A 23,899-nucleotide genomic window follows, 5' to 3' on the forward strand; every position below is an offset into this window, starting at 1 on the left:
GGAGTTCACCCAGCAAAACCATCATTTGCGCTTCCTGTGGACTGGCGGCGAGAGAATATGTCGCCGCCTGGATTCTTAAGCACTGCTCTCTAATGCACCAGGATTTAATGCTAATAGGGGCAATGGCGAAAGGGCAGGCGCTGGACGCCAGCGCATCCAGGAACAAGAGTGGTAGGCAGTCGGAGTGGGCGTGAGCGGGCTCTCAACCTCCCAGCCAGCCCAGTCTGTGGGTGGCCATCTCAGAATTTTCTTCCTGAGTCCAGGTGGCGGGACTCCACTCCAGGTCGGCCCTTTAGACCACCTAGTAGTTGCCAACTCTTTTTGCCCCCAGCAAAACTCGCGCAACCCGGCCCTCGTCGTAAGCCCCGCCCCACCGCGCACGTCCCGCCCTCGGCCCCGCCTTCCCCCTTTCCCGTCCCAGGACGCGTTGCGCGGCTCGGGCCGGAAGTCGGCGGGTTCTCCGGTGTGTGTCTGAGTCTGTCTGTCTCGAAGCGGCGCGCGGCCCGGGGCAAGCGGGATTCCCAGGTTCCCATCTGAGGCGTCACCACTGTCACTACCATCACCCACGGAGCCACTACTAGAGGGGAGTAGACCCGGCCCTTCGCCGGGCAGAGAAGATGTTGCCCCTGTCCATCAAGGACGATGAATACAAACCACCTAAGTTCAATCTGTTCGGCAAGATCTCAGGCTGGTTTAGGTGCGGGGTGCCGTATTTGCGGGAAGGGGGTGTCCGGCAGAAGGGGAAAAGGCCCAGACCTAAGGATGGCCCGAGGTCCAGGGAGGAAGCGTCAGGGACACCCTTGTTTGTATGAGGATAGGAACGGGTGGACTGGGAGGGTCCTGAAAGGGGAACCCAACCTCCCGGTCCGGCAGTCCTCTGACTTTCCCGGCTATTCCCTACTTGTGTCATGCTTAGGTCTATCCTGTCGGACAAGACGTCTCGGAACCTGTTTTTCTTCCTGTGCCTGAACCTCTCTTTCGCTTTCGTTGAACTACTGTACGGCATCTGGAGCAACTGGTAACCAAAGGGGAAAGGGTTGGGGCGGAAGCAGCGGGTGGGGGAGACGAAGCACTGTTTGCTTAATGCCACGTAGCTCCTCATCAGGAGGTTCAGCCCTTGCCTTTGCCACCACCTCTGCTGCTGAGTTGCTTTCGCATATCCACACCAATCTGACACGGTTACATTTCTTAAGAGCCGAGGCCATCACGTGCAGCAGTTAAGATTTAGGTCCCCTCTTCCTTTTCCCACCTTCCCCCACTCCGTCAAACCGGAGTGACAAGTCCCCTCCTCATTTTGACAGATGGAGAGAGCCTTTTGTCTTTACACACCTTAGCTTTGTCCACTTTCTTGGAATTGGGAGAAACGCGTTTCCTGCCACTCTGTGGGGGAGTGGCATTTGGGATTCACCCTTAAAATTCCGAGAGGGAATATCTGAGATGTTCTACTTAGTTTGTTATTAGGTCTTGAAACCAGGAAGAGGTTTATAAAGGGGATATCCAAAGAAACATATTTTCATTCTCTTTTAATTTTATGCTGAAACTGTATCATGATTTTCCTTTTGTCTTGACTGCGGTAGAAGATCCCATATAGTTTTCTAAAAGCCTTACATCTCTTGAGTTGATGGTTTTTGGTGTCACCTTTGGTTGTTTTTGTTTTTAACTGCAATGGAAAGAGGCCTATCCAGTGTAACTGTGAAGATGCAGTACTGTTATCCAGGTGTTTGCTGTTGAATAACTTAAGGTCTTGTAAAATTGTTCAGCAACGATAAGATCATCTCACTTGTAGGTGTACTGATTCCTCTTTAAATATCATACTCATTTGAGAATCTCATAATAGCCAACACTTCAAAATTTTATGTAAAACTTAAGTTTTTTCTTGGGTTTCTTGAAATAGGTCTTGGACCCCAAAATAAAACCTATACCATCTATGCTTTATTTCCTATTAATTAAATAGACTTAGTATCTGTCCTTTAAGGTCCATTTTCAGAGAGAATTGCTGTTCTTGATTTTTATCTCTATTGAGATTGAACAATGACATTAGGCGATACCACCAGTTTTTGTGACATGTATACTTTCATATGAAAAGGTGGACTTTTAAATTCAAATGTCAATTCAGTTTTATCAAAAATACTCAGCAGATTATGGCGGTTATTGGTTTAGTCACCACTTAAGTGTAAAAGGCATATTGAAACAATAAAATATCAGTATATGTAATAACCATTTTTAATCCTCTGGGAATCCGATATATGTGTCCTGTAATATTAACACCCTTCAATATATTGTACATGTTAAAAGCACTCTATTGTCTTAGCTTGTATTGAAATAATCATACTTTATTATAAATATGTGATATTTATACTATATTTTATATTTTCTTCTTCCTAAATTATGCCATATTGTGGCATATGTGCTGGCTGTATCAAGGCTGTATCTTGGTTTGCCTACGTATAGTTTTGCTACAATTACTTTATATTACAATACATTATATTTCACTATGGCTTTCCATTGCATAAATTACTATGTGAAATGTCTTGTTCAAGGGATTCATATTTGAAGTACCTAAACCATCTCTTTATGGAAAGTAATTCTTTTGATCTGTAGAGATCCATTGAGGAAATTACTAAAACCATTGTTTTCTAAGCCATTAGTCAATATTCATCAGTACATAAGGAAAACATCAGTGATGCATGACTTGTTCTGCCCTCAGGTAGCTTGTTCTTTTAATTTTAGGCCTTTTCTCCTCCAGTTTACTCCCTTTGTGTTATATCTTACAGATTTGCAGTCTAGCTCTGAACCACTGTCTGTCATGCCTAGATTAATTAGCAGGTATACATTTTTATGTTAACCTCCACATCCACAATCACTTTTCCCCAAATATTAATTTTTATCAGCTAATTGGGAGTACAAATGTGTTCCTGTTGAAGCCTTGGCAGACTTGGAAATTGCTTGGGCCTTTTCATAATCTGGCTTTTTGTCTTATTTAGACACAACAAATTTTGGGCCCCTTTGTTGACTGATCAACAATTTCTTTATATGACTAGATTATCTCTGTTCCTGAAGGTTCAATTAGATTTTAAGTTCCTTGAGTAAATTTGTTACCAAAACTTGTTTTTTGTTTTTGTCATAGTCATTTCTGTGTTCCTTTGCATTATGTAAAAGTTAAGCTTCAAGATGTTATGAAATGTCAAGAGTTTTTTTCCATTATGGAATTAAAAGATAGTTAAAACATTCTTTCTCTTCATGAATAAAGATTCCTAGAAACATTTGATCTAGTTGCAACAAATGTTAAATAGTTTTGGTTCTTATTCAACACCTTCATTTTAAATAAGAACTTAATTATACTTGGTTTATATTTTTGTTGGTGAAAATGTGTCATCAGTGGAGAATAGCTAAGCTCTCTGTATATTTTCCCTCATTAAATATCCAGTGCCTTTTGCCTTTCTACTAGAATGTAAACTTTATTAAAATGGGATCTCTTCTGTCTTATTCAGGCACCTTAGTACTTGGTATTAAGCATACGCTTAATACATGTTTACAGAATGAAAGAATGAAGGAATAATGAATATATGGAATTAACCTCCCTAAACTAACCATGCTAACTACCCCATTTGGGGCAGGGTGAGGGGGGACATTAAACCCCTCTTTTCTCTTATTCTTAGTAAGAAAATGGTAGGAATACCATATGTGATCTTTCCTTCTAGGGTTCCTTTCCTTCTAGCATTTATTTTCATTTACTTATTTATCGTTGAGTAACTAATCTCATGGTAGAATGGTATATATAAACAATGTGTTTTGTACCATCTAGGATTAAGTTCTTTCTCAAGTTTTAGAAAAACCCCAAATTAGTGATTGCCTAAACAAGATAAAACTTTATTTCCAAAGTGGCTACTAGAGTTCCAGCCATCCCTAGCAGCAGAATGTCCAGAATGAAAAGGTATGTAGAGTGTCTTTTAAGGAGATTTATCTGGACGCTAACACACAACACTTTTCACTGATATTTCAGTGGCTTAACCTTTGTCACATGTTCATGTCCAGTTGCAAATGCCATATTTGCTCCAGTCAACAAGGTATTCTACTGAAAGTCAAGGATTTTTCACTAATGAAGAAAGGGCATATGTAGGCTCATGAAGTGGGACTAGAAAGAGAAATAAGCCGGTCGGACCTCTTCTACAGGTGGAAAAGTATAGGAGGCCCAGGGAGTTTTTTACTTTCCAGAGTAGCAGAAGAGCCTAGAAGTACCTGTTATCCAAGTATTTTCTACTATACAGTGATTTTTTCCCTAGTATGTTACTATAGTTTGCTTTCTTTGTTTTTATGCTCTTCTATTTTATGTTTACTTCACTGTCTTAAAATTCTTAATTTCAGTGATACTTTCTACCAAAGCTGTTACAACCATTTTCCCCCTTAGACATAGAGGAAACTCATTTAACTCTAAAGGTAAATGTCTTTGTATTAGCAAAGTAATTATGTGTTAAAGAAATGTTTTAGGCCATACCAGTCACTCATTTGGTCCTACTTCTTATAAAGTCTGTCACAGCATATGTTTGTAAAGTACTTCCTTGGTAAAGAAAAAGGCTTCCATTAGTTACGTATTTTTCTATAGCATTAAAAAATTTCAATGTCGTAGACTTTCATCAGCTTTTCCGTTCTCTTCCCAAAAGACATTACTTACCAGGTTATGGTGATGACTTTTGCTTTTCTATAGTTTTTTTTTTCTACTTTAAAAATGTAGATTTCTATTCCATTTTGCTGAGAATTTTTCTTTACAGTAAAGGGTTATATGGAATGTAGTGGAGTTGTGGGTTTTTCACTGTAACTCTCATGAGTTTAACAACTTATACAAATATCAGGATTCTAAGGATTTTCTAATTCTTGCTAATTAATCGATAGTTGATAGTTTCTTACCCCCTTTCTATCTCATGGAACCCAAGTTGATGATTCCCTATCTTCGATTTTGAATTAATGTCTAACAACCACTGTAAATATGCTGTTAGCCTAGTTACCAGTAGACCTTTAAAAATTTTTTTATTGTGGAAAATGTATATAAAAGTAGAGAGTTTAGTGGACTTCATGTATCCATCACCCAGCTTTAATGTTTATTAACATGTGGCCTATTTTGTTTCATCTGTTACACTTGTCACCATTGAATTGTTTTAATGCAGATACCAGATATAGTATAATTTCTTCCATAACTACTTCAGTTGAGTCTTAAACATAAGAGCCCCCCTTTTAACATAATCTGATGTCATTGTGACCTATAAAAATTAATACTTTATTAATATCAAATGTCCAGTGAGTGTTCACATATCTCTTATTAAATAAATCTTTTTAAAGTTGGTTTTACAAATCAGAATTTAAACAACATCTATGGTATTTGGTTGATATGTCTCATACCTCTCAATTTATAGGTTCTTTCCCCCTTTCTTTGTTTTTTCCTTCAATAGACCTTAAATAAATCCATTTCATAAGTTTCTTTTGCCAAATGTTCTGTTCACATTTATTATATTTTGCTTCAGTGATCAGGTTTCTTTTTTATATCCTAAGAAGTTTTCTTTATAAAAATGTCCTTAGAAAGTGGTCACTTAAAAAAAATGTTTAAAAATACATTTTAGTATTTAGTGTTTAAAGATAGGAGCCTAAAACGAGTAGGCTGCTTTTAGCAACTAATTTTTTTAATCAAGTCACATTTGATACGTAAATCATATACCCTTAAATATTCTCTATGCTACCTTTATTTTCTAAGGAATTTTATGCCATGTAGTTTAAGTGATAATTCATAATCAGAAACATTTGCTGATATTGAAGATGAGCAGGAAAATTGACATTCCTCATGAACACTATTTTGACATATAATAGGTGAGAAGAGAACTAGAAGTAGACTTTTTTCACATGAGTTTGTCTACATAGTTGTAACTAAGTAATTTTCCAATCATGATACCAGGTTTAGGTGAAAAGATCTCATATCACAATGCTTTAAGAGAACATGATGTTCTACTACCTCAGAAGAGGAAGTATTATTTCAGGTAGAATCATGTTTTATGATATGCTAAAAATAAAATAACACTTTAATGACAATTAAATTTACTTAAAGTTTAAATAAAATCAAAATCTCATTTTGATGAGTATTAAAATTGCCATGCCATATCTAAGCCTCTTTAAAAGGGAATTTGATTGCTCTAGTATACAGTAGAGGTTTACCCTTTTCTTGCACTAATATATGTAGATCAATAAATCAGTAAATTTTAAAATTTATATTTATTTAGCATGAATACTTGCCTTCTTCTACAACTAATTTACAGTTATTTAGAATAAAAGTCATATATATAATAAAACCCTCCAATTAAGAAATAAAAACTTTAAAAACCACATATACAGAGAAAAAAATAAACCTATTAAATATGTAGCCTAATATCGTTGCTGAAATTGACTTTTAAATTTGGTTATAAAATCTCATGAAATCAAGGCAGGGTGGGTAAAGATTCTCATTGTCAGGTTTTACTGCAACACCACAACTATATTGTTTTATCAGAATAGAGGCAGAGTTTTCTGAAACCAAATTTTAAAAATAGCCTACCATAGGGCTTCCCTGGTGGCGCAGTGGTTGAGAGTCCGCCTGCCGATGAGGGGACACGGGTTCGTGCCCTGGTCTGGGAAGATCCCACATGCCGCAGAGCGGCTGAGCCCGTGAGCCATGGCCGCTGAGCCTGCGCATCCGGAGCCTGTGCTCCGCAACGGGAGAGGCCACAGCAGTGAGAGGCCCACGTACCGCAAAAAAAAAAAAAAAAAAAAAAATAGCTTACCACATCAGTCCTTTATCAGAGCATAGAAAAAATCATAAACAATGTTTTTATGGGTTTTATAACACATTACAGAGATATTCTTCAAATGGGTCTTTCATACCTCAAAATATAATTAAATTATTATTTTCAGTGTTACAAAGCTATAAAGTGCCAAGTATGTAGTTTTATGGTGATCTAACTATCCAAGGAAAATCTTAAAATAACTATAAATCTGAGAGGATTGCTTGAATAGCAAGAACCTTGTTCTCAGGTTTTGATTTTCTCACTCAGCCTTTTCCATTTATTCACTATTTCTTATTCTGCTTTGAGTTGGTTATCAGATAAGTATAGATAGTACTTAAACTATCTTATGCATCTGTATATAGTTGAATAAAATATACAAGGTTCATGATAAAACAAGACATTTTCAAAATACTTTATAATGATTTTTGAGAAATTTTTGTTCCTTTCTGTGTGGGTGAGTAATGTGCTTTACTTCACTTTCTAATTTTATAATTATCCTAAATTATAAGGAAATGTAAAAACTGCTTTTTCGACTTCTATGAAGAATGTTTTTGACTTTTAGTTTGTAGCGCTTACAATTGAAGAAAGCTGTAGCATATAACCAAATATTGAGACCTATGGATCATGCTGGGAACACTAGATATTATAAGGTATTAATATTAATAATAATAGTAATAATGGGAATATCGATGCGGCTTTAATGTGACAAGCACTGTAATAAGTGTTTCACGTATATTAATTCAGTTATAACGTTTATGACATTTTTTACTGTTACCTGTTTAAATGATGGCTAAAAAATTGAGGTCCAAAGTTGTTAAACAACTTCACAGTCACAGAATTAGTAAATGGTGGAGCTGGGGTTTGAACCCAGATACTCTGACTTCAGAAGTAGTGCTCTTAACCATTCTGATACTTCTTGCTTTTTAAAGATTGAGCTGCTGATATGCTTGCTTTCAGAATATTTCTGTTGACCTATCCTAAAGTTTCCTGATTTCTTTCCTGAGCTCTGTCCAGTCTGCTGATAAGCCAATTGGAAGAATTCTTCATCTCTGACGCCTTGTTTTTTGTTTCTAGCATTTCCATTTAATCTTTTTTTTTTGTACTTCCCATTTCTCTGCTGAAATTTCGCATTGATTCATGCATTTTTCCCATCTTTTCCATAGATCCTTTAACATATTAATTATAGTTCTGATAGTTCCAATATCTGGGCCAGCATCTTGGTCTGGTTCTGTTGACTGCTTTATCTCTTCACAATGAGTTATTTTGCTTGCTGTTTTTTGTGTTTCTTGAAATTTTTGATCAAAGCCTTGACATTGTGAGTAGAGATCAGTAGATATTGAGGTAGTAGTATTTATGACTAGGAATAGGCATGCATCTTCTGACAGGCGATTAGGCCTTTTGTTTCCAGTATTCTTCATATGCATGTGTCACAGAAGTTCTCTCTTCATGCTCAATACACCCTCCCCCTGCTATAGACTGCTGTTGATTGTTACTCAGTGTGAGGTTTGTGGTGAGGGCAGACGGGCATTCATTAACTTGACCAAGCCTCAATCTTAGGCAGGCCCTGTGAGCCTGGGCCTCAAGGGTATGATTTTTGGTTTGTTTGTTTTTCTTTTGTTTGTTTGTTTGTTTTTAACATTTTTTCCTTCCTTTGGTGATAGCCAAAGTCTGTCACATTTATGTAGATGGTCTTGGGTGAGAGTGAGTTTCCTCCTCCTTCTTTGGTCAGAGCAAAACATCTGCTTTGTGTTGGTACAGGATCCTCTGCCCAATAGGATTTCCTGCCCCACCCCCCCAGTGGCTTTTTTTTAAAGCATGTGTAATACAAATCTTGAACATCACAAATAATATGTCGCTTCATGTGTCTTGTAAGAACTTTATAATAATACACTTCCATTTCCTTCTATCCTGTGTGCTATTATTATTATTAATTTTTTTTTTTTGGCTGTGTTGGGTCTTCGTTGCTGTGCATGGGCTTCTCATTGCGGTGGGTGGGCTTTTTATTGCGGTGGCTTCTCCTGTTGCAGAGCACGGGCTCTAGGTGTGTGGGCTTCAGTAGTTGTGGTGCACGGGCTTTGTTGCTCTGTGGCATGTGGGATCCTCCCGGACCAGGGATCAAACCCATGTCCCCTGCACTGGCAGGTGGACTCCCAACCACTGTGCCACCAGGGAAGTCCCTGCGTGCTATTATTGTCATACACTTCACGTTTATGTAAACCCTACAATACAGTGTTCCTATTTTGGCTTTATACTGGAGGTTAGCAAACCTTTTCTGTTGACAGCAGATAGTAAATATTTTAGGCTTTAAGGGTCATAGATCTCTGTCACAGTTTCTCCATTCTACTGTTATAGCACAGAAGCAGCCGTAGACAGTGTATAAGCAGATGAGCATAACTGTGTTTCAGTAAAACTTTGTTTACAAAAATGAATGGTGGTCCAGATATGGCTTGTGGGCCATAGATTGCTCACCCTGCCTTAGACTGTCAGATATGTTTTTTTAAAACAGCTTTATTGAGATATAATTCATATACCTTAAAATTCTCCCATTTATTGTCTACTATTGAATGGCTTTTAGTATAGTATTCACAGAGTTGTAAAACCATCACAACCGTCCATATTGGAACACTTTTATTACTGCAGAAGGAAACCTTGCACCCCTAGCAATTGCCCTCCAATTCTCTCATCTCCTGATCTGCCCCAATTCTAGGCAATCACTAATCTATTTTCTGTCTATATATATTTGCCTATTCTGAACATTTCATATAAATGAACTCATTTGTATATGATCTTTTGTGACAGTTTATTTCACTTAGCATAATGGTTTCAAGGGTTATCCATGTTCTACATGTATCAGTATTTCATTTATTTTTATTACCAAATACTATTCCAGCAGTGTGTGAGGGTTCCAGTTTCTCCACCAACACTTGAGATTATTGGGCTTTTTTATTGTAGTCATCATAGTGGATGTGAAGTTGTTTATCATTGTTTTGATTTGCATTTCCCTGCATTGTAGTTAATGATGCTGAGTAACTTTTCTAGTGCTGATCGGCCATTTGTATGTCTTCTTTCGAGAAATGTCTATTCAGATCCTTTGTTCATTTAAAAAAATGGATAATTTCTCTTTTTGAAGAGCTTTAAGAATTCTTCATATATTCTGGATACAAGCCCCTTGTCAGATATATGATTGGCAGATATTTCCTCCCACTTGTGCACTGTCATTTCACTTTGTTTATATGTCCTTTGAAGCATGAAAGTTTTAAAATTTCAATGATGTCCAGTCTGTTACTCTTTTTTCTTTTGTTGCTTGTGCTTTTGATATCAAATATAAGAAACCATTGCCCAATCCAAGGTTGTGAATACGTTAGCTTTTATGTTTAGGTCTTTGATCCATTTTAGGTTAACCCTTGTGTATAATATGAAGTAAGGGTCAAAAATCATTTCCTGCATGTGGATATCCAGTTGTGTCAGTGTTGCAAACACTATTCTTTCCACCATTGAACTATTTTGGCATCCTTGTCAACAAACAGTTGACCATAAATGTGTGAGAGTTTATTTCTGAACTCTAAATTCTATTCCTGATCTATACATTTTTTCTTATTCCAGTACCACATTGTTTTGATTTCTGTAGCTTTATAATAAGTTTTAAAATTGGGAAGTGTGAGTCCTCCAACTTTGCTTTTCTTTTTCAATATTGTTTTGGCTATGCTATATCTCTTGCTTTTCCATATGAGTTTTAAGAGCAGCTTGTCAGTTTCTCCAAAGGGGTCAGCTGGGATTTTGATGGCAAGTGAGTTGAATCTGTAGATCAGTTGATGAAGTATTGCCATCTTAACAGTATTGTCTTCTGATCCATAAACATGGATGTCTTTCCATTTATTTAGGTCTTCTTTAATTTTTTTCCAACAATATTTTATAGTTTCCAGAGTATAGCTTTTGTACTTTTTTTTGTTAAATTTATTCCTAATTATTTATTCTTTTTGATGCTGTTGTAAATGGAAATTTTTTTAAATTCCATTTTTGTGCATCACATTATATAGGAAAATAATTCATTTTTGTATGTTGATCTTGTATCCTGCAACCTTGCCAGACTCATTTATTAGTTCTAACAGTTTTTTAGTAGAGTCTTTAAGATTTTGTATATACAGGATCATGCCATTTGCAAATAGAGATAGTTTTACTCCTTCCCTTCCAGTCTGGGTGCCTTTTATTTCATTTCCTGCCTAATTGCCCTTGTACACCCTCTAGTACTATGTTAAATAGAAGTGGTAAGGGGACGTTTTTATCTTGTACCTGATCTTAGGGGAAAGCATTCAGTCTTTGGCCACTAGTGATGCTGATGTTAGCTGTGGGGTTTTCATAGATGCCACTTATCAGTTCAGGAAGTTCCCTCTATAGCAAGTTTGTTGAGTTTTCATCATAAAAGTGTTGGATTTTGTGAAATGCTTTTCTGCATCTATTAAGATGATTATGTGGGTTTTGTCCTTCATTCCATTGATATGATGTAGTATATTGATTGATTTTCATGTAGTTAACCAACCTTGCATTGTTGGGATAAATCCCACTTGGTTGTGGTGTATACTCTTTTATATATTGCTGAATTAATTTGCTAGTATTTTGTTGAAGATTCTTGTGTGTGTGTTTGCAAAAAATACTTGTCTGTAGTTTCTTTTCTTGTGGTGTCTTTTGACTGATTTTGGTATCAGGGTAATGCTTATCTTATACAATGAGTTGGGAAGTGTTCCTTCATCTTTTGTTTTTTTGGAAGAGTTTGTAAGGGATTGATATTTATTGTTCTTTAAATGTTTGGTAGGATTTACCAGTGAAGCCATCTGGGCCTAGGCTTTTCTTTGTTGAAAGTTTTAAAATTATTAATTTAATCTGTTTACTTGTTATAAATCTATTTAGATTTTTTTTGACCCAGTTTTGCTAGATTGTTTCTAGGAATTTGTTTATTTCATCTAAGTTATCTAATTTATTAGTTTATATTTAGTTGTTCCTAGTATTTTCTTATAATCCTTCTTATTTCTATAAAGTCAGTAGTAGTATCTCACTTTCATTGCTGATTTTAGTACTTTGAGCCCTTTCTCTTTTTTCTTGGTCAGTTTATTTAAAGGTTGTGAATTTTACTGATATTTCCAAAGAACCAACTTTTGGGTTATTGTTTTTTCCTCTTTTTTTCTATTCTCAATTATCTTTTAAAGATACTAAACTAAAGTTATTTTTAATATTTTTACACCTATTTATCATTTTCAGTGATCATCATACAAGGCTAAGTTTCCATCTGGTATCATTATTGGACTTAAAGAACTTTTTATCCTTGTAGTTCAAATCTGCTGGCAGTGAATTCTCTCAGTTTTGGTTGTCTGAAAAAAATCTATTTTATCTTCATTTTTGAAAGATATTTTGCTAGATATAGAATTTTAGGTTGACACTTTTTTTTTCTTTCAATACTTTAAAGACATTGCTTCATTGCCTTCTGCCTTGAGTAGTTTCTGAAGCAAAATATGCTATTAATCTTATCTTTGTTTTTCTGTATCCAATTTTTCTTTCTTTCTTTTTTTTGGTTGTTTTCAAGATTTTCTCTTTCTGTTGGGTGTTCAGCAATTTGTGAGGTATGTAGGGTTTTTCCCTTGCTAGTACTTCATTAAGCTTCTTGGATATGTGATTTGTTTTTCATTAATTTTGGAAAACTCTTCAAGCATTTTCTCTTTAAATGCTCTTTCTACCCTATTCTTTCTTCTCTATTACTGAGAATCCAAATACATGTATTTTAGTCTGTTTGATGCTTTGATAGGTTTTGAATGTTCTGTTCTTTTTAGGTTTTTTTTCTTTTTCATTCCTTTTCTTCTTTGTGTTTTACTTTGGATAATTTGTTTTGACCTAACTGATTCTTTCTCTCTGTGTCCTGTCTGCTCAGAAGCCCATGTTTGTTATTTTTAATCTTTAATACTATGATATTTTAAAAGTTTTTATCACTTCCATTTGATTATTTTATAGTTTCTATCTCTGTGGAAAGTCTCTGTTTGTTCATAAATTTTCTCCAGCTTTGTACCACATCCTTTAACATATTAATCATATTTGTTTTAAAGCCCGTATTACAATCTAATCTCTGGGACTTTTCTGCTTCTGATTCTGTTGACTGTTTCAGCTCTTAACAATGGGTCTTACTATTTTGTTACCTTGATCTTGTTATATGCCTTATAAATATTTATTGAGTGCTGGATATTATGTTTAAAAGAATAATAGAAACTGAGGTTAGTAGTATTTATGCCCAGAAATGTGCATGCCCTTTTTGTTTTGTTTTGTTTTGTCAGCATGGGGGTTTTGAACTTATCTGATCAATAGTGGAGCTGGGCTTTTGTATTGTGGTATATTGCTAGTTAATGTCAACAAGCCACAGACGTCACATTTTTCCAGAGGCTTCTACCACTTTGTGCTTAGTGTAGGATTTTGAGTACTGGAGGGTTTTTTCAGTGTTCTTGTTTCACTCTCAGTTTTCAGCAAGCCCTGCATACCTGTGCCACAAGGGAGTCTCTCTGTGCTCTTGCTTGACTCTCAGAGGTAGATTGCTGTTGTCTTTTACTTTAGGCAAGGCTTTGGGTGGGGAAGTGGGGGGATGAATATTTCATTCTCCTGTTGCAGCCTCAATATTAGGTAGGCCCTTTCCCCCGTCAGAGTGGGTGTTATTAACGTTCCTGCCCCTTTCCCCACCCCTCCCCCCAGCCGTGTATCAAGGAAAGGAGCAAGGGTCCTGCACCTCTTCCAACAGCAGACCTTTGCTTTGTATCAGTGTAAGATCCCGGGCCCAAGCTGGCTTTAGCCTTGCCCCCGGTAGCAGATGGCTGTTTTTTCTGTTTCTCTTTCAGTGACTGCTGACCTTTGCTAGTCATCAGAGGGCGGACAGATGCCTATCCTTCTTTCAGTAGCAGCTGGGCTTTTCCTTTGGCAAGGGGTATGAGGGTTTCTTCTTAGATGCTTAAAAATTATCTTTAATGTTTTTCAATATATCATATTTTAATGTTGTCTTTTTAGAAGATTAGTTCCTGATGAGCAGAGGCTGGATCTTAGATTTTTAGAAAAGGATGACTACTATTTGGTTATTATTATAATATGCCAATGTGTTTGTTCTTTTCCAGCTTAGGTTTGATTTCCGACTCTTTTCACATGTTTTTCGATAGCACTGCCATTTTGGCTGGATTGGCAGCATCTGTTATTTCAAAATGGAGAGATAATGATGCTTTCTCTTATGGGTAAGACTTTTTAAAAACATTTTTATTGAAGTATAAGAAATACAGAAAATAATACATAAAACTCAAGCTCAATGTATTTTCACAATTGAATATACTTGTCTAACTTGAACCCTTGAAAACTCCTCATGCCTCCTTCTAGTTCTTTAATACTCACTTTTCCGCTTTCCTAACTCCATAGGTTAGTTTTGCCTGTTTTTGGACAATATATAATTGGAATCTACAATGTGTACTTTTTTTTTTTTTTGCATCCGAGTTCTCTTGCATCTTGATTTTACCAAAAATTTTCAGGTGAGTGTTACTAGATAGGGAAATTTCTCAACTCGTAATCTATTTTTTTTGTTGTTTTTTTGTTCTTTTTTTTTTTGAAGAAAGAGGAAAAAGAGAAAGTTTCAGTATATGAAAATGGTCATGTTTCTTTATTTTTCTTTTTTGGTTGATATTTTGTTTACTTATTGTCTTCAGCTCTGCTTTTATGTAAAATACTTCCCCTACTTTTGCTGAATATGCACAATTAACTGAATATTTGGAAAGTGTTTTTATGCCGAAGGGGCTGGTCTCACTTCTGAGCCTAGTAACCTTAGAGGCAGAGTTTGCTTTTTGCCATCTCTGATTGGGGTCAGCAATGGAGTTTCCATTATTTGATTTACTCTGCCTGAGTGTTTTCTCTTTTTTTTTGAGCTCATAGACTATTTTACAATGTAATTATATTTATGTGTAAATAAGTAACGCTCAGAACTAATATCCTCTTTCTCTTTCTCTCTCCCACCCACTTTCTCATTCCTGCTCCCCCTCTCTCACCTACTTACTTATTGACTCTTGCCCTGTCTCTTCCCCTCCCCTCCCTTTCCCTTGTGAGTGCTGTCTTGCACTCCCTCCTTTCTTTGCTGTCTTTCCTATTTTCACTCCGTCTCTCATTTGTCTCCCCATCCTCATACTCATTCTCTCCCTTTTACTTCTAAACTCCCTTCTCTCCTTTCCTGTTCTTTCTTTCTAGTTACTTGGGTCTGTGCTCATGGTCTTTTTCTCTCCCTCTCCCTTCTACTCTCCATTCTCTCTTTCTCCCTCCTTCATATCTTTTCTCTTATTCTTTGCTTTCTCCTACTCTCTTCCTCTATGCTGTAGCACTGTATCGCTAAGACTCTTTCTCATCCCATATTCCCCACCCCTTAACCTCTTCAGCTGTAGTTGTTTTTTTTTTTTTCTCTCCCTTTCCCAGCCTCTCTTTCTTTCTTTCCCTGATTCTCCTTCCCTGTGCCCTTTCTTTCCTGTGCAGTTCCTCTCTTTCTCTCTCTCTTCCGTTCACATCCACCCTCTTACATGCACTATCTCTTGTGCCCCTGGTTCTCTCTTCTACTGGTGCTCCCCCACTACTTCCTCTTTCTTTCTAGCTTTGCTTTTGTTCTTGAGTAGTTACACACTCTCTGCTTCTTGCACGTGCTCTTGTTCTCTTCAGATATTTATCGAGGGCCCAATATGATTTGAATACTTTGCTACTTGTAATGATATAAAAATGAATAAGACATGCCGCGGAGCGGCTGGGCCCGTGAGCCATGGCCGCTGAGCCTGCGCGTCCAGAGACTGTGCTCCGCAATGGGAGAGGCCACAACAGTGAGAGGCCCACATACTGCAAAAAAAAAAAAAAAAAAAAGAATAAGATATGACGTCTGCCTCGGAGGAACTTGTGGTCTGATGGGGAAACAGCTCTGTAAAAATCCTGTGATAACTATGCATTATGTGACAAGTGCTAAAAGAGATACGTGAAATTCTGTGACAGGACTTGCTGATTTGGGATATAACCCAAGTGATATGATTACTTGTAACATTATAAAAAGTGAGACAAAAAATACTTTTTATTTTTATAGAGCAAGAGATCCTGTTTATTTATAAATCCAAACAGCTCAAAAGCTCAGAAAAGAACCTATTCCATGACATTGCATAATCAAAAGACTCTTAAGTATATTTTGAATTACTAAAGGTTGTATGTGAAGTTATAGTTTTGTGTTGGAAAATTAGTAATTCATGCATATTTTACATAAAAAAATCTAATTAGAGTATCTTGTTAAGCAATCTTCTTGTTAAGCAAACAGTAACTAACTATAAGAATTCTGCTCAATTCCTTAATTCTTAGGGTATCTATTGTTTTCTATTTAGAATGCATAATCTTCTGGTATAAGATAGTTTTTAGAAATAGCTTTGAATACCTTCAGTACCATAGCAGGTTTTACTGATTCAACTTCAACTAAAATATACGAGAGTAATATTCTTGACATTTTAAAATTTATTTATCTTGTCTTCTCCTTATTTGCTTTCTTTTCTTTTGAGAAGAGAAAAATTAGGGGAAAAAAGCTGATGTAACATTTGAAACTATTAGTAATTGCTATAGTAGTAAGTAGCAGCAGTAAATGTAGGTGCCAGTATAACAAAATGACACTGAGTAGGCTAAGCCAGTGATGAATCCCCAAACCCCTAATTCAGTATGATCAGAATAGCAGGCTGACTGCAACAGTAGAAACCATAGGCAGAATCTGAAAGGCAGCAAAGACTTTTCAGTATTTTTTTATGTAAAGTCATCTCTGTGTATTGTCACACTCCTAATTTTGAAATAGCAAAGCTAGAATAAAAGTAATACATATCTGATAGGTAGATAGATGCTTATGTGCATGCTTATATACATATGTACATATATTTGTATCTTTTTTGCCCTGGCTAAAGAATCCAGATACCATCATACTAAATAGGCAATAGCACATTCATGGATCGTATGTTTTAATTCCAAGACTCAGTCTGTTCAGGTAAACACAGTGTGTTTGGAAAAGCAAGTGTATCTAGATTTCAGAAGTTTTTCATTTTAATCCTGCAGTCAAGTTTAGCAAATATATTAAACCTAATTAAAATCACTTTAGCCCAACAATTTATCAGAATTTATGGAGCACCTACTAAGCTAAGCATTAGGGACAAAAAGATGCCTGAAAAACACTCCTGCCTTTGATCTTGAAATCTAATGGAACTCAAGGACAAAAGGCTTTCCATCAAGCATTAGCTATGGGATTAGAAGGGTTGTATTATCTAGAAATTAACATAGAAAGCTAGGAAGTCTAGCTTTTTGATGCTCCTGTTACATTGTTCAAGAACCAGAGTGATTAATTGCTGTCAGCACCCTTTAAATAATGTCTGAACATGTAAAACTGCCAAGTTAAAGTTGTTTTAATGACTTTAAGCCGAATATACCTCATGGAAAAATAAAATCTTTCCCCAGTGCTTCACACAGGTAGGAAGCAGAAAGCTTCAGAAGTCCATGGAGAAAAAGAGAGGTATTTTAAAAATAGTTTAATTAGAATTATGTGAAGCTAGAATTGATTCTAAAAATAGGTAATTGAAAAGTTTTTGTTAAATTTATTAATCTTAGAAGAAGAGTGATAGAAATATAAATCTCAAGTTGTCTCTGGGATAATTCAGAAATAATTATATTTTCCTTCAGTCAAAGCTCCCCTTGCCAAAGATTTGAAAACTGTAAGGTACAAAGCAGAAAGCATAAGGAGTTCTTAGAAAAGAAGGAATTAACAAGTTATAAAAACCCCTTTTTCACTGTCTCTTCTTCTGCTCTTTTATCTTTGTATCCTTCCTTCTTTGCCCACTTATCTGGTCCTGTTCTTCCTTCTCCACTGGCAGCTTGAGATTTACATTTCTGTGAAAGGTCTCTCTAAACCTACTTACTCTAAAAAGGTCTTTTGTAGAAATCTATATATTTTATGGCATTCTGCTGTTAAATATAACTCATAATAATTAAATTTATTTTCTCAATTTTATGATATATGTACAATAAAACATACTATAAACACTGGGACTTTGTTGGCTGCTTATAACTATATAGTATGGTTGAGGACCTCTGAATATATGTGAATTTGTGATTTGATTTAAGAAATAACTTAATTCAGTTGTTTACTTTGCTCTTCTTTAGGTATGTTAGAGCGGAAGTTCTGGCTGGTTTTGTCAACGGCCTCTTTTTGATCTTCACTGCTTTTTTTATTTTCTCAGAAGGAGTTGAGGTATAGTAGATAATAATTAGAGTCAGTAAATTATGTTTCTATAATGAAAATGTTTACTAACTAAAGATACTTGTAATAGAGCTATTTTTTCACACTATCATTATTTATTGAGGCCAGTCTTGGATTAGATAAAATATTATGTGTGTACAGGAGGAACTTATAAAGTAGTTGAAAAAATTATATTTGAAACTACTTCAAATTGAAAACAAATAATACTGCTTTACAAGCTGTGAATGAAATGTTGACACTTTATGAAAAGTAAACACACAATCCCTGTAGTGAGGTCTGTTGGAAGAGTTCTTAAGATAGAATGTGAGGATTTTGCCAATGAATCTTGAATGTTTTGTATATTAAAACAAGTAAAGAGAAAATTTAAAGATTAATCAACTTAAAATTAATGACAGTATTTTACGATTCTGAAGAAGGATGGTTTTAGTCCAAATGTTCATGCTTTTAAATGTATTTATTTAAGAAGAATAACTGTTACCGTTTCTACAGTATGTGAGCAATGGTTTTATTTTTATTAACTGTTTTGGCAGATAATTTTTGAGTGATTTTAATTCTGAAAATAACTAAAAATTTTTTAAAATTTACCAGTTGATCAGTCAGAAATTATATCAATGCAATTTGTTTGTATTCTGTATTTTCTAGAGAGCATTAGCCCCTCCAGATGTACACCATGAGAGACTGCTTCTTGTTTCAATTCTTGGGTTTTTGGTAAACCTAGTAGGAATATTTGTTTTCAAGCATGGAGGTCATGGACATTCTCATGGCTCTGGTATGATGGTTAGAACGCTTTGTTTCTTCATTTCTGGTTTCTGTCATAGTCACTTTTGAAAATTGATAATTTTTAAAGTTGAGCTTACTATACTGACTTTTAATAAAGAAAGTAATATGTTAATAGACTCATATTAATGTCTTCCTGAACAATCCTTCCCGCTTCTCCATGTCCCTCCCTCTTAGTGGCTTCTCAGAGTTGTATGTATTATCAGCTTGGTGTGGATACTTCCAGACCTCTGTAGCTCATCTGTTTAGTATGATATCATTTATATAAAACAAACAAATATCAAAACCACAGTACAAATCTAGTTACTAAAAAGTTACAGTGTATGGGGGTATGAAATCATACGATCTGTCTTTGAGATCATTCCACCTGGTATCCATCAGTGTACCTTCTCTTGTTAACAGAAACACAAAACTCCATGGTGTGGGTTACCATGGTTTATTTAGCCAGTCTTCTATGGACTTAAGTCGTTTCTTGTTTTTCGCACTTACATATGAAGCATATCCTTGTGAACACATGCAAGTGTTTTTCCAAAGCTGTGCTATCCTATACAGTAGTCATTAGTCACATATGACTATTTACATTTACATTATGGTTAATTAAATTTAATAAAATTAAGAATTCAGTTCCTCAGTTATACTAATGACATTTCAAGTGCTCAGTAGCCACATAGGGCTACCATTTGGACAGCAAATGTAGAAGATTTCCATCATCACAGAAAATTCTTGGAATTGCAGTCTGCTGGAATATGAGTAGAATTGCTGGAACACAGGATATCTAGTTTTTAGTTTCAATAGATGTTAGCAGTTTGCCCTCCAAATGACTCATTCCCTTTTACCCCAGCAAAAAATTCAAGTACTAGTATTCTTTCACCCATATCAAAACTTAATATTATGGGTTTAAAACCATTTTGGTGATATTTTGATAAAAATGGTATCATTTTATTTGGTATTTCTTTGCCTAGTAGTGTGGTTGAAAATCTTTCTGTATGTTTTTAGGCCATTCAGAATTTTTCCTTTTCTGGAATTGTCCCTTTTTTGTTTTTGCCTGTTTTTCTTATTGTTAATCCCCTTACAAGCATTTTTAATGTATTTTGTATACTAATTCTTTGTTTTATGTGTTGCAAATATCTTTTCCCAGTCTATGGCTTGTCTATTTAAGCTTTTATTTAGGGGTTTTTAACTTGGATATAGTCTAGTTTTTCTGTCATATATTTTGTGGTATGTTTTCTGCTTTGTTTAAGGAATTTTCTGTCCCTGGGTCATAAACATATTCTCTTATTATTTAATACTGTGAAAATTTTGGTTTTATGTTTTTTTCCCATCTACTTTGGTCCTTCATCTGTATGTAATTTATTTTTGTGATGGGGTGAGTTAGGACCTTTTTTTCTCAGTGTGAATGAATAAGCAGTTTTCTAAGCACCATTTATTAATCTGCTCTTTACATCATTGATATAAAAAGACACTTTTACCCTACATTAAATTGCTTTATGTATCAGATCTGGCCTGTTTATTTTTGGCCACCCCACTATCACACTGGAATAATTGCTGTAAACTTTATGTTTTAATATCTGGTAGGGTTAATCCCATCTCTCTCTCTCTCTCTTTTTTTTCCCTCCAAAGTTGTTTGGGCCTGTCTTGCTCATTTGGTATTTTTCATCAGCTAGTCAAGTTTTATGAAAAATCTTTTTGGGATTTGATTGGGAATGCATTGTCTTTATGTTTAATTGTGGAGAATTAACATATTTTGAGTCCTTTATTAAATTGTCTTAGGTACTTTAATAAAGATCTTTATATTTTTCATTTGGTTCATTTTTAGGTATTTGAAAAGTTTTTCTCACTATTAAGAATGAAAACTATTATTCCTGCTTGTCTTAATTACATAGCCAGGACCTCTAGAACAATGTTCATTAGAAATACTTATAGCTTATATCATTGTGTCAACCTGGATAATCACCTGGGTAGCTTTTAAAGTAACGTTGATGCCCAGGTTTAATCCCAGAATATTTACATCAGAATCTCTGGAGGAAGAGACCCAAACATCAGCATGCTTTGAAGCTCTCCAGTCAACTTTAGTGTGCAGTAAAGGTTCAGAACCATTGCTTTAATAAAAGAACGCTAATAAAGTTTTACCACTGGGTCTGATGTTTGTGGTCTGTTTCTGATAAAACTGGTTTATCAAGTTAAGGATATTTCTTTTTTTTCTGCATCTATTGAAGTAATCATTTTTTTCCTGCTTTAGTTCATTTAAAATTAGTAATTACATTGATAGATTTTCTCATGAGGAACTGTCCTTAAATTTGGGGGTTAAAATTTAGGTCTGCAATCCATTTTGTGTCAATTTTGTGTATAGTGTGAGGTCTGGGTCCAATGTCATTTTCTTGTATATAAATGTCTGCTTTTCTCAACAGAATTTGCTAAAAAGATTGCTTTTCTTTGTTGAATTGTCTTGGCACCCTTGTCAACAATCAATTGAGAGTTTACTTCTGGACTCTCAATTCTATTTCATGGATCTATATGTCTGTCCTTAGGGCTAGAACCACACAGTCTTGATTAAGGTAGCTTTCGGGTACGTTTTGACATTGGAACATGTGAATTGTCCAACTTTATTCTTTTTTAAGGTTGTTTTGGCTACTCTGGGTCTCTTCTTGCATTTCCATATAAATTTTAGGATCAGTTTGTCAATTTCTGCCCCAAAAAAAGGCAGCTGGGGTTTTGATAGGAATTGTACTGAATCTGTAGGTCAATTTGGGAATTATTGTCATCTTAACAATGTTAAATCTCCTGATCCATGAACATGGGATGGCTTTCCATTTATTTGTAGCTTCTTTAGTTTCTTGCAACAATGTTTTGTAGTTGTTAGGGTACAAGTCTCACACTTCTTTTGTTAACTTTACTTGTAGGGCTTCTTTTTTTTTTTTGCTTGCCATTATCAGTGGGATTGTTTTCTTTGGATTGCAAAATGGGATAAGGGATACAGCTCATTCTTGTATATTGATATTGTGTCCTGCCACATTGCTGAAATAGTCCATTATTCTAACAGGTTTTTGGTGGATTCTTTAGAATTTTCTAAATACAAGCATACCTTATTTTATTGAGCTTTGCAGATTTTGCATTTTTTACAAATTGAAGGTTTGTGGCAAACAAACCTTGCATCAAACCTATCAGCACTATTTTTCCAACACCATTTGCTCACTTCATGTCTGTGTCTCAATTTGGTAATTCTTGCAATATATCAAACTTTTTCATTATTATTATGTTTGTTATGATGATCTGTGATCAGTGATCTTTTATGTTACTACTGTGACTTGCTGAAGGCCCAGATGAATGCCAATCTGAATGCCTTTTTTTTTAACTTGTCTAAATGCCCTGGCCAGATCCTACAGTGTTAAATAGAAGTAGTGAGAATGGACATTCTTTTCTTTTTCCTGATTTTAGGGTGAAAGCGTTCAATCTTTCTTTATTAAATATGATTTTAGCTGTGTTAGCTATGGGTTTTTCAGAAATGTCCTTTAGATTGAGGAAGTTTTCTTTTTATTCCTAGTTTACTGGGTGTTTTCATCATGAAAGGGTATTGGATTTTATTAGTGATATTTTTCTTTATTTTTGAAGATGATCAGTTGGGTTTTACCCTTTATTCTATTAATATGGTATATTACATTGCTTGATTTTCAGATATTAAAGCACCTTTGCATTCTTAGGATAAATCCCTTTTGGCCATGGTTTATAATCCTTTTGACATATTGCTAGATTTGGTTTGCTAGCATTTTGTTGAGGACTTTCGTGTTTATATTCTTAAGGGATATTTGTCTGTAGTTTTCTTTTCATATCTTTGGCTGGTGTTGGTATCAGGGTAATACTGACCTTATATAATGAGTTGGGAAACATTCCTTTCTCTTCTGTTATTTGGAGGGCATAGGTGGGGGAGAGTTTGTGAAGTACCGGTACTTTTTAAATGTTTGGCAGAATTCAGTTGTGAATCCTGGGCTTTTCTTTGTTGGCAGTTCTAAAATTATTAATTCAGTTTTTTTGCTTGTTATAGGTCTATTATGATTTCTGTTTCCTATTGAGTCAGTTTCAGCAGTTTGTGTGTTTCTAGGAATTTGTCCATTTCATCTAAATAACTTATTATTGTTTATAGATATGTATTTAAAAGTGTTCCTTTTTTTTCTCATAAGATCAGCAGTGATTTTAGCAATTTTTGCCTTCTCTCTTTTTTTTTCTTGGTCAGTCTAGTTATTTTTCCCTTTGGTTTTGTTGGTTTTTCTCCAGTGATTTTCTTCTCTTCATTTCATTTTATTTCTGCTGTAATATTTATTACATACTTTCTTCTCCTTGCTTTTGGGTTTAATTTTTTTCTTCTTCTAATTTTTTTAAGGTGGAAGATTAGATGATTGATTTTTTTTTTTTTTTAGCACAGCTGCTGGCTTTTGGCTAATCTCAACTGAGCTGAGGCAGGAAGTGGAATGGCATAGCCCCAAGTTAAACATCAAGACCCTGCTGTCTTACTGAGGTTTGGTAGTTTCTTGGGTAGATGATTTTCAGTTCCTTTTGTGGTTTTGGTTAATTGTCAGAGTTCTGAAATTTTTTAGTTGTGTTCCACATATTTTTGTTGTTTTAGGAGAGTTAGTTTGCCCACATCCTCTGTCCACCATTCTGGAAGTTGATTTCCTCATTATTCATGATTTTTCATGTAATGCAATGCTGAATTTGATTTTCTGGTATTTAGGATTTTTGTAAATATAAGTGATATTTTTGAATTAGGTAACATCCAATCTTTTTCTATGCTTTGGAATAGTTTGTAGAAGATGCTTCTATGATGGTTTAGTAGTTTTTAGGTCTGCTATGGAGAAATGATTCCCCACTATTTTGTGCTTTTTTCCCCCTAAGGATTCTACCTGCTTTAATTTTACTGATCCTTTTACCAAATGCAGCTGCTTCCCTGCCTCTGCCTTAATGTGACCATATGCATGCATTGTTTTATCTTTGTTAGTATGTATAATAGTACTTGGCAAAG

At 35.3% G+C, this 23,899-nt stretch overlaps 1 protein-coding gene across 1 annotated transcript in view; it reads left to right on the forward strand.

Annotated features, from left to right (window-relative positions):
• The first annotated feature begins 418 nt into the window (after positions 1 to 418).
• Positions 419 to 23,899, forward strand: part of SLC30A7 (solute carrier family 30 member 7) — a 79,670-nt gene continuing 56,189 nt past the window's right edge. The window contains exons 1-5 of the mRNA XM_082616183.1: positions 419 to 697; positions 917 to 1,018; positions 13,940 to 14,053; positions 18,012 to 18,099; positions 18,751 to 18,877. Coding sequence (XP_082472309.1) covers positions 618 to 697; positions 917 to 1,018; positions 13,940 to 14,053; positions 18,012 to 18,099; positions 18,751 to 18,877 — 511 coding nt within the window. The 5' untranslated portion in view covers positions 419 to 617. The remainder of the gene's footprint in view (positions 698 to 916; positions 1,019 to 13,939; positions 14,054 to 18,011; positions 18,100 to 18,750; positions 18,878 to 23,899) is intronic.

The sequence above is a fragment of the Mesoplodon mirus genome, assembly GCF_964341445.2.
Source record: "Mesoplodon mirus genome assembly, chromosome: 3".
NCBI lineage: Eukaryota > Metazoa > Chordata > Mammalia > Artiodactyla > Ziphiidae > Mesoplodon > Mesoplodon mirus.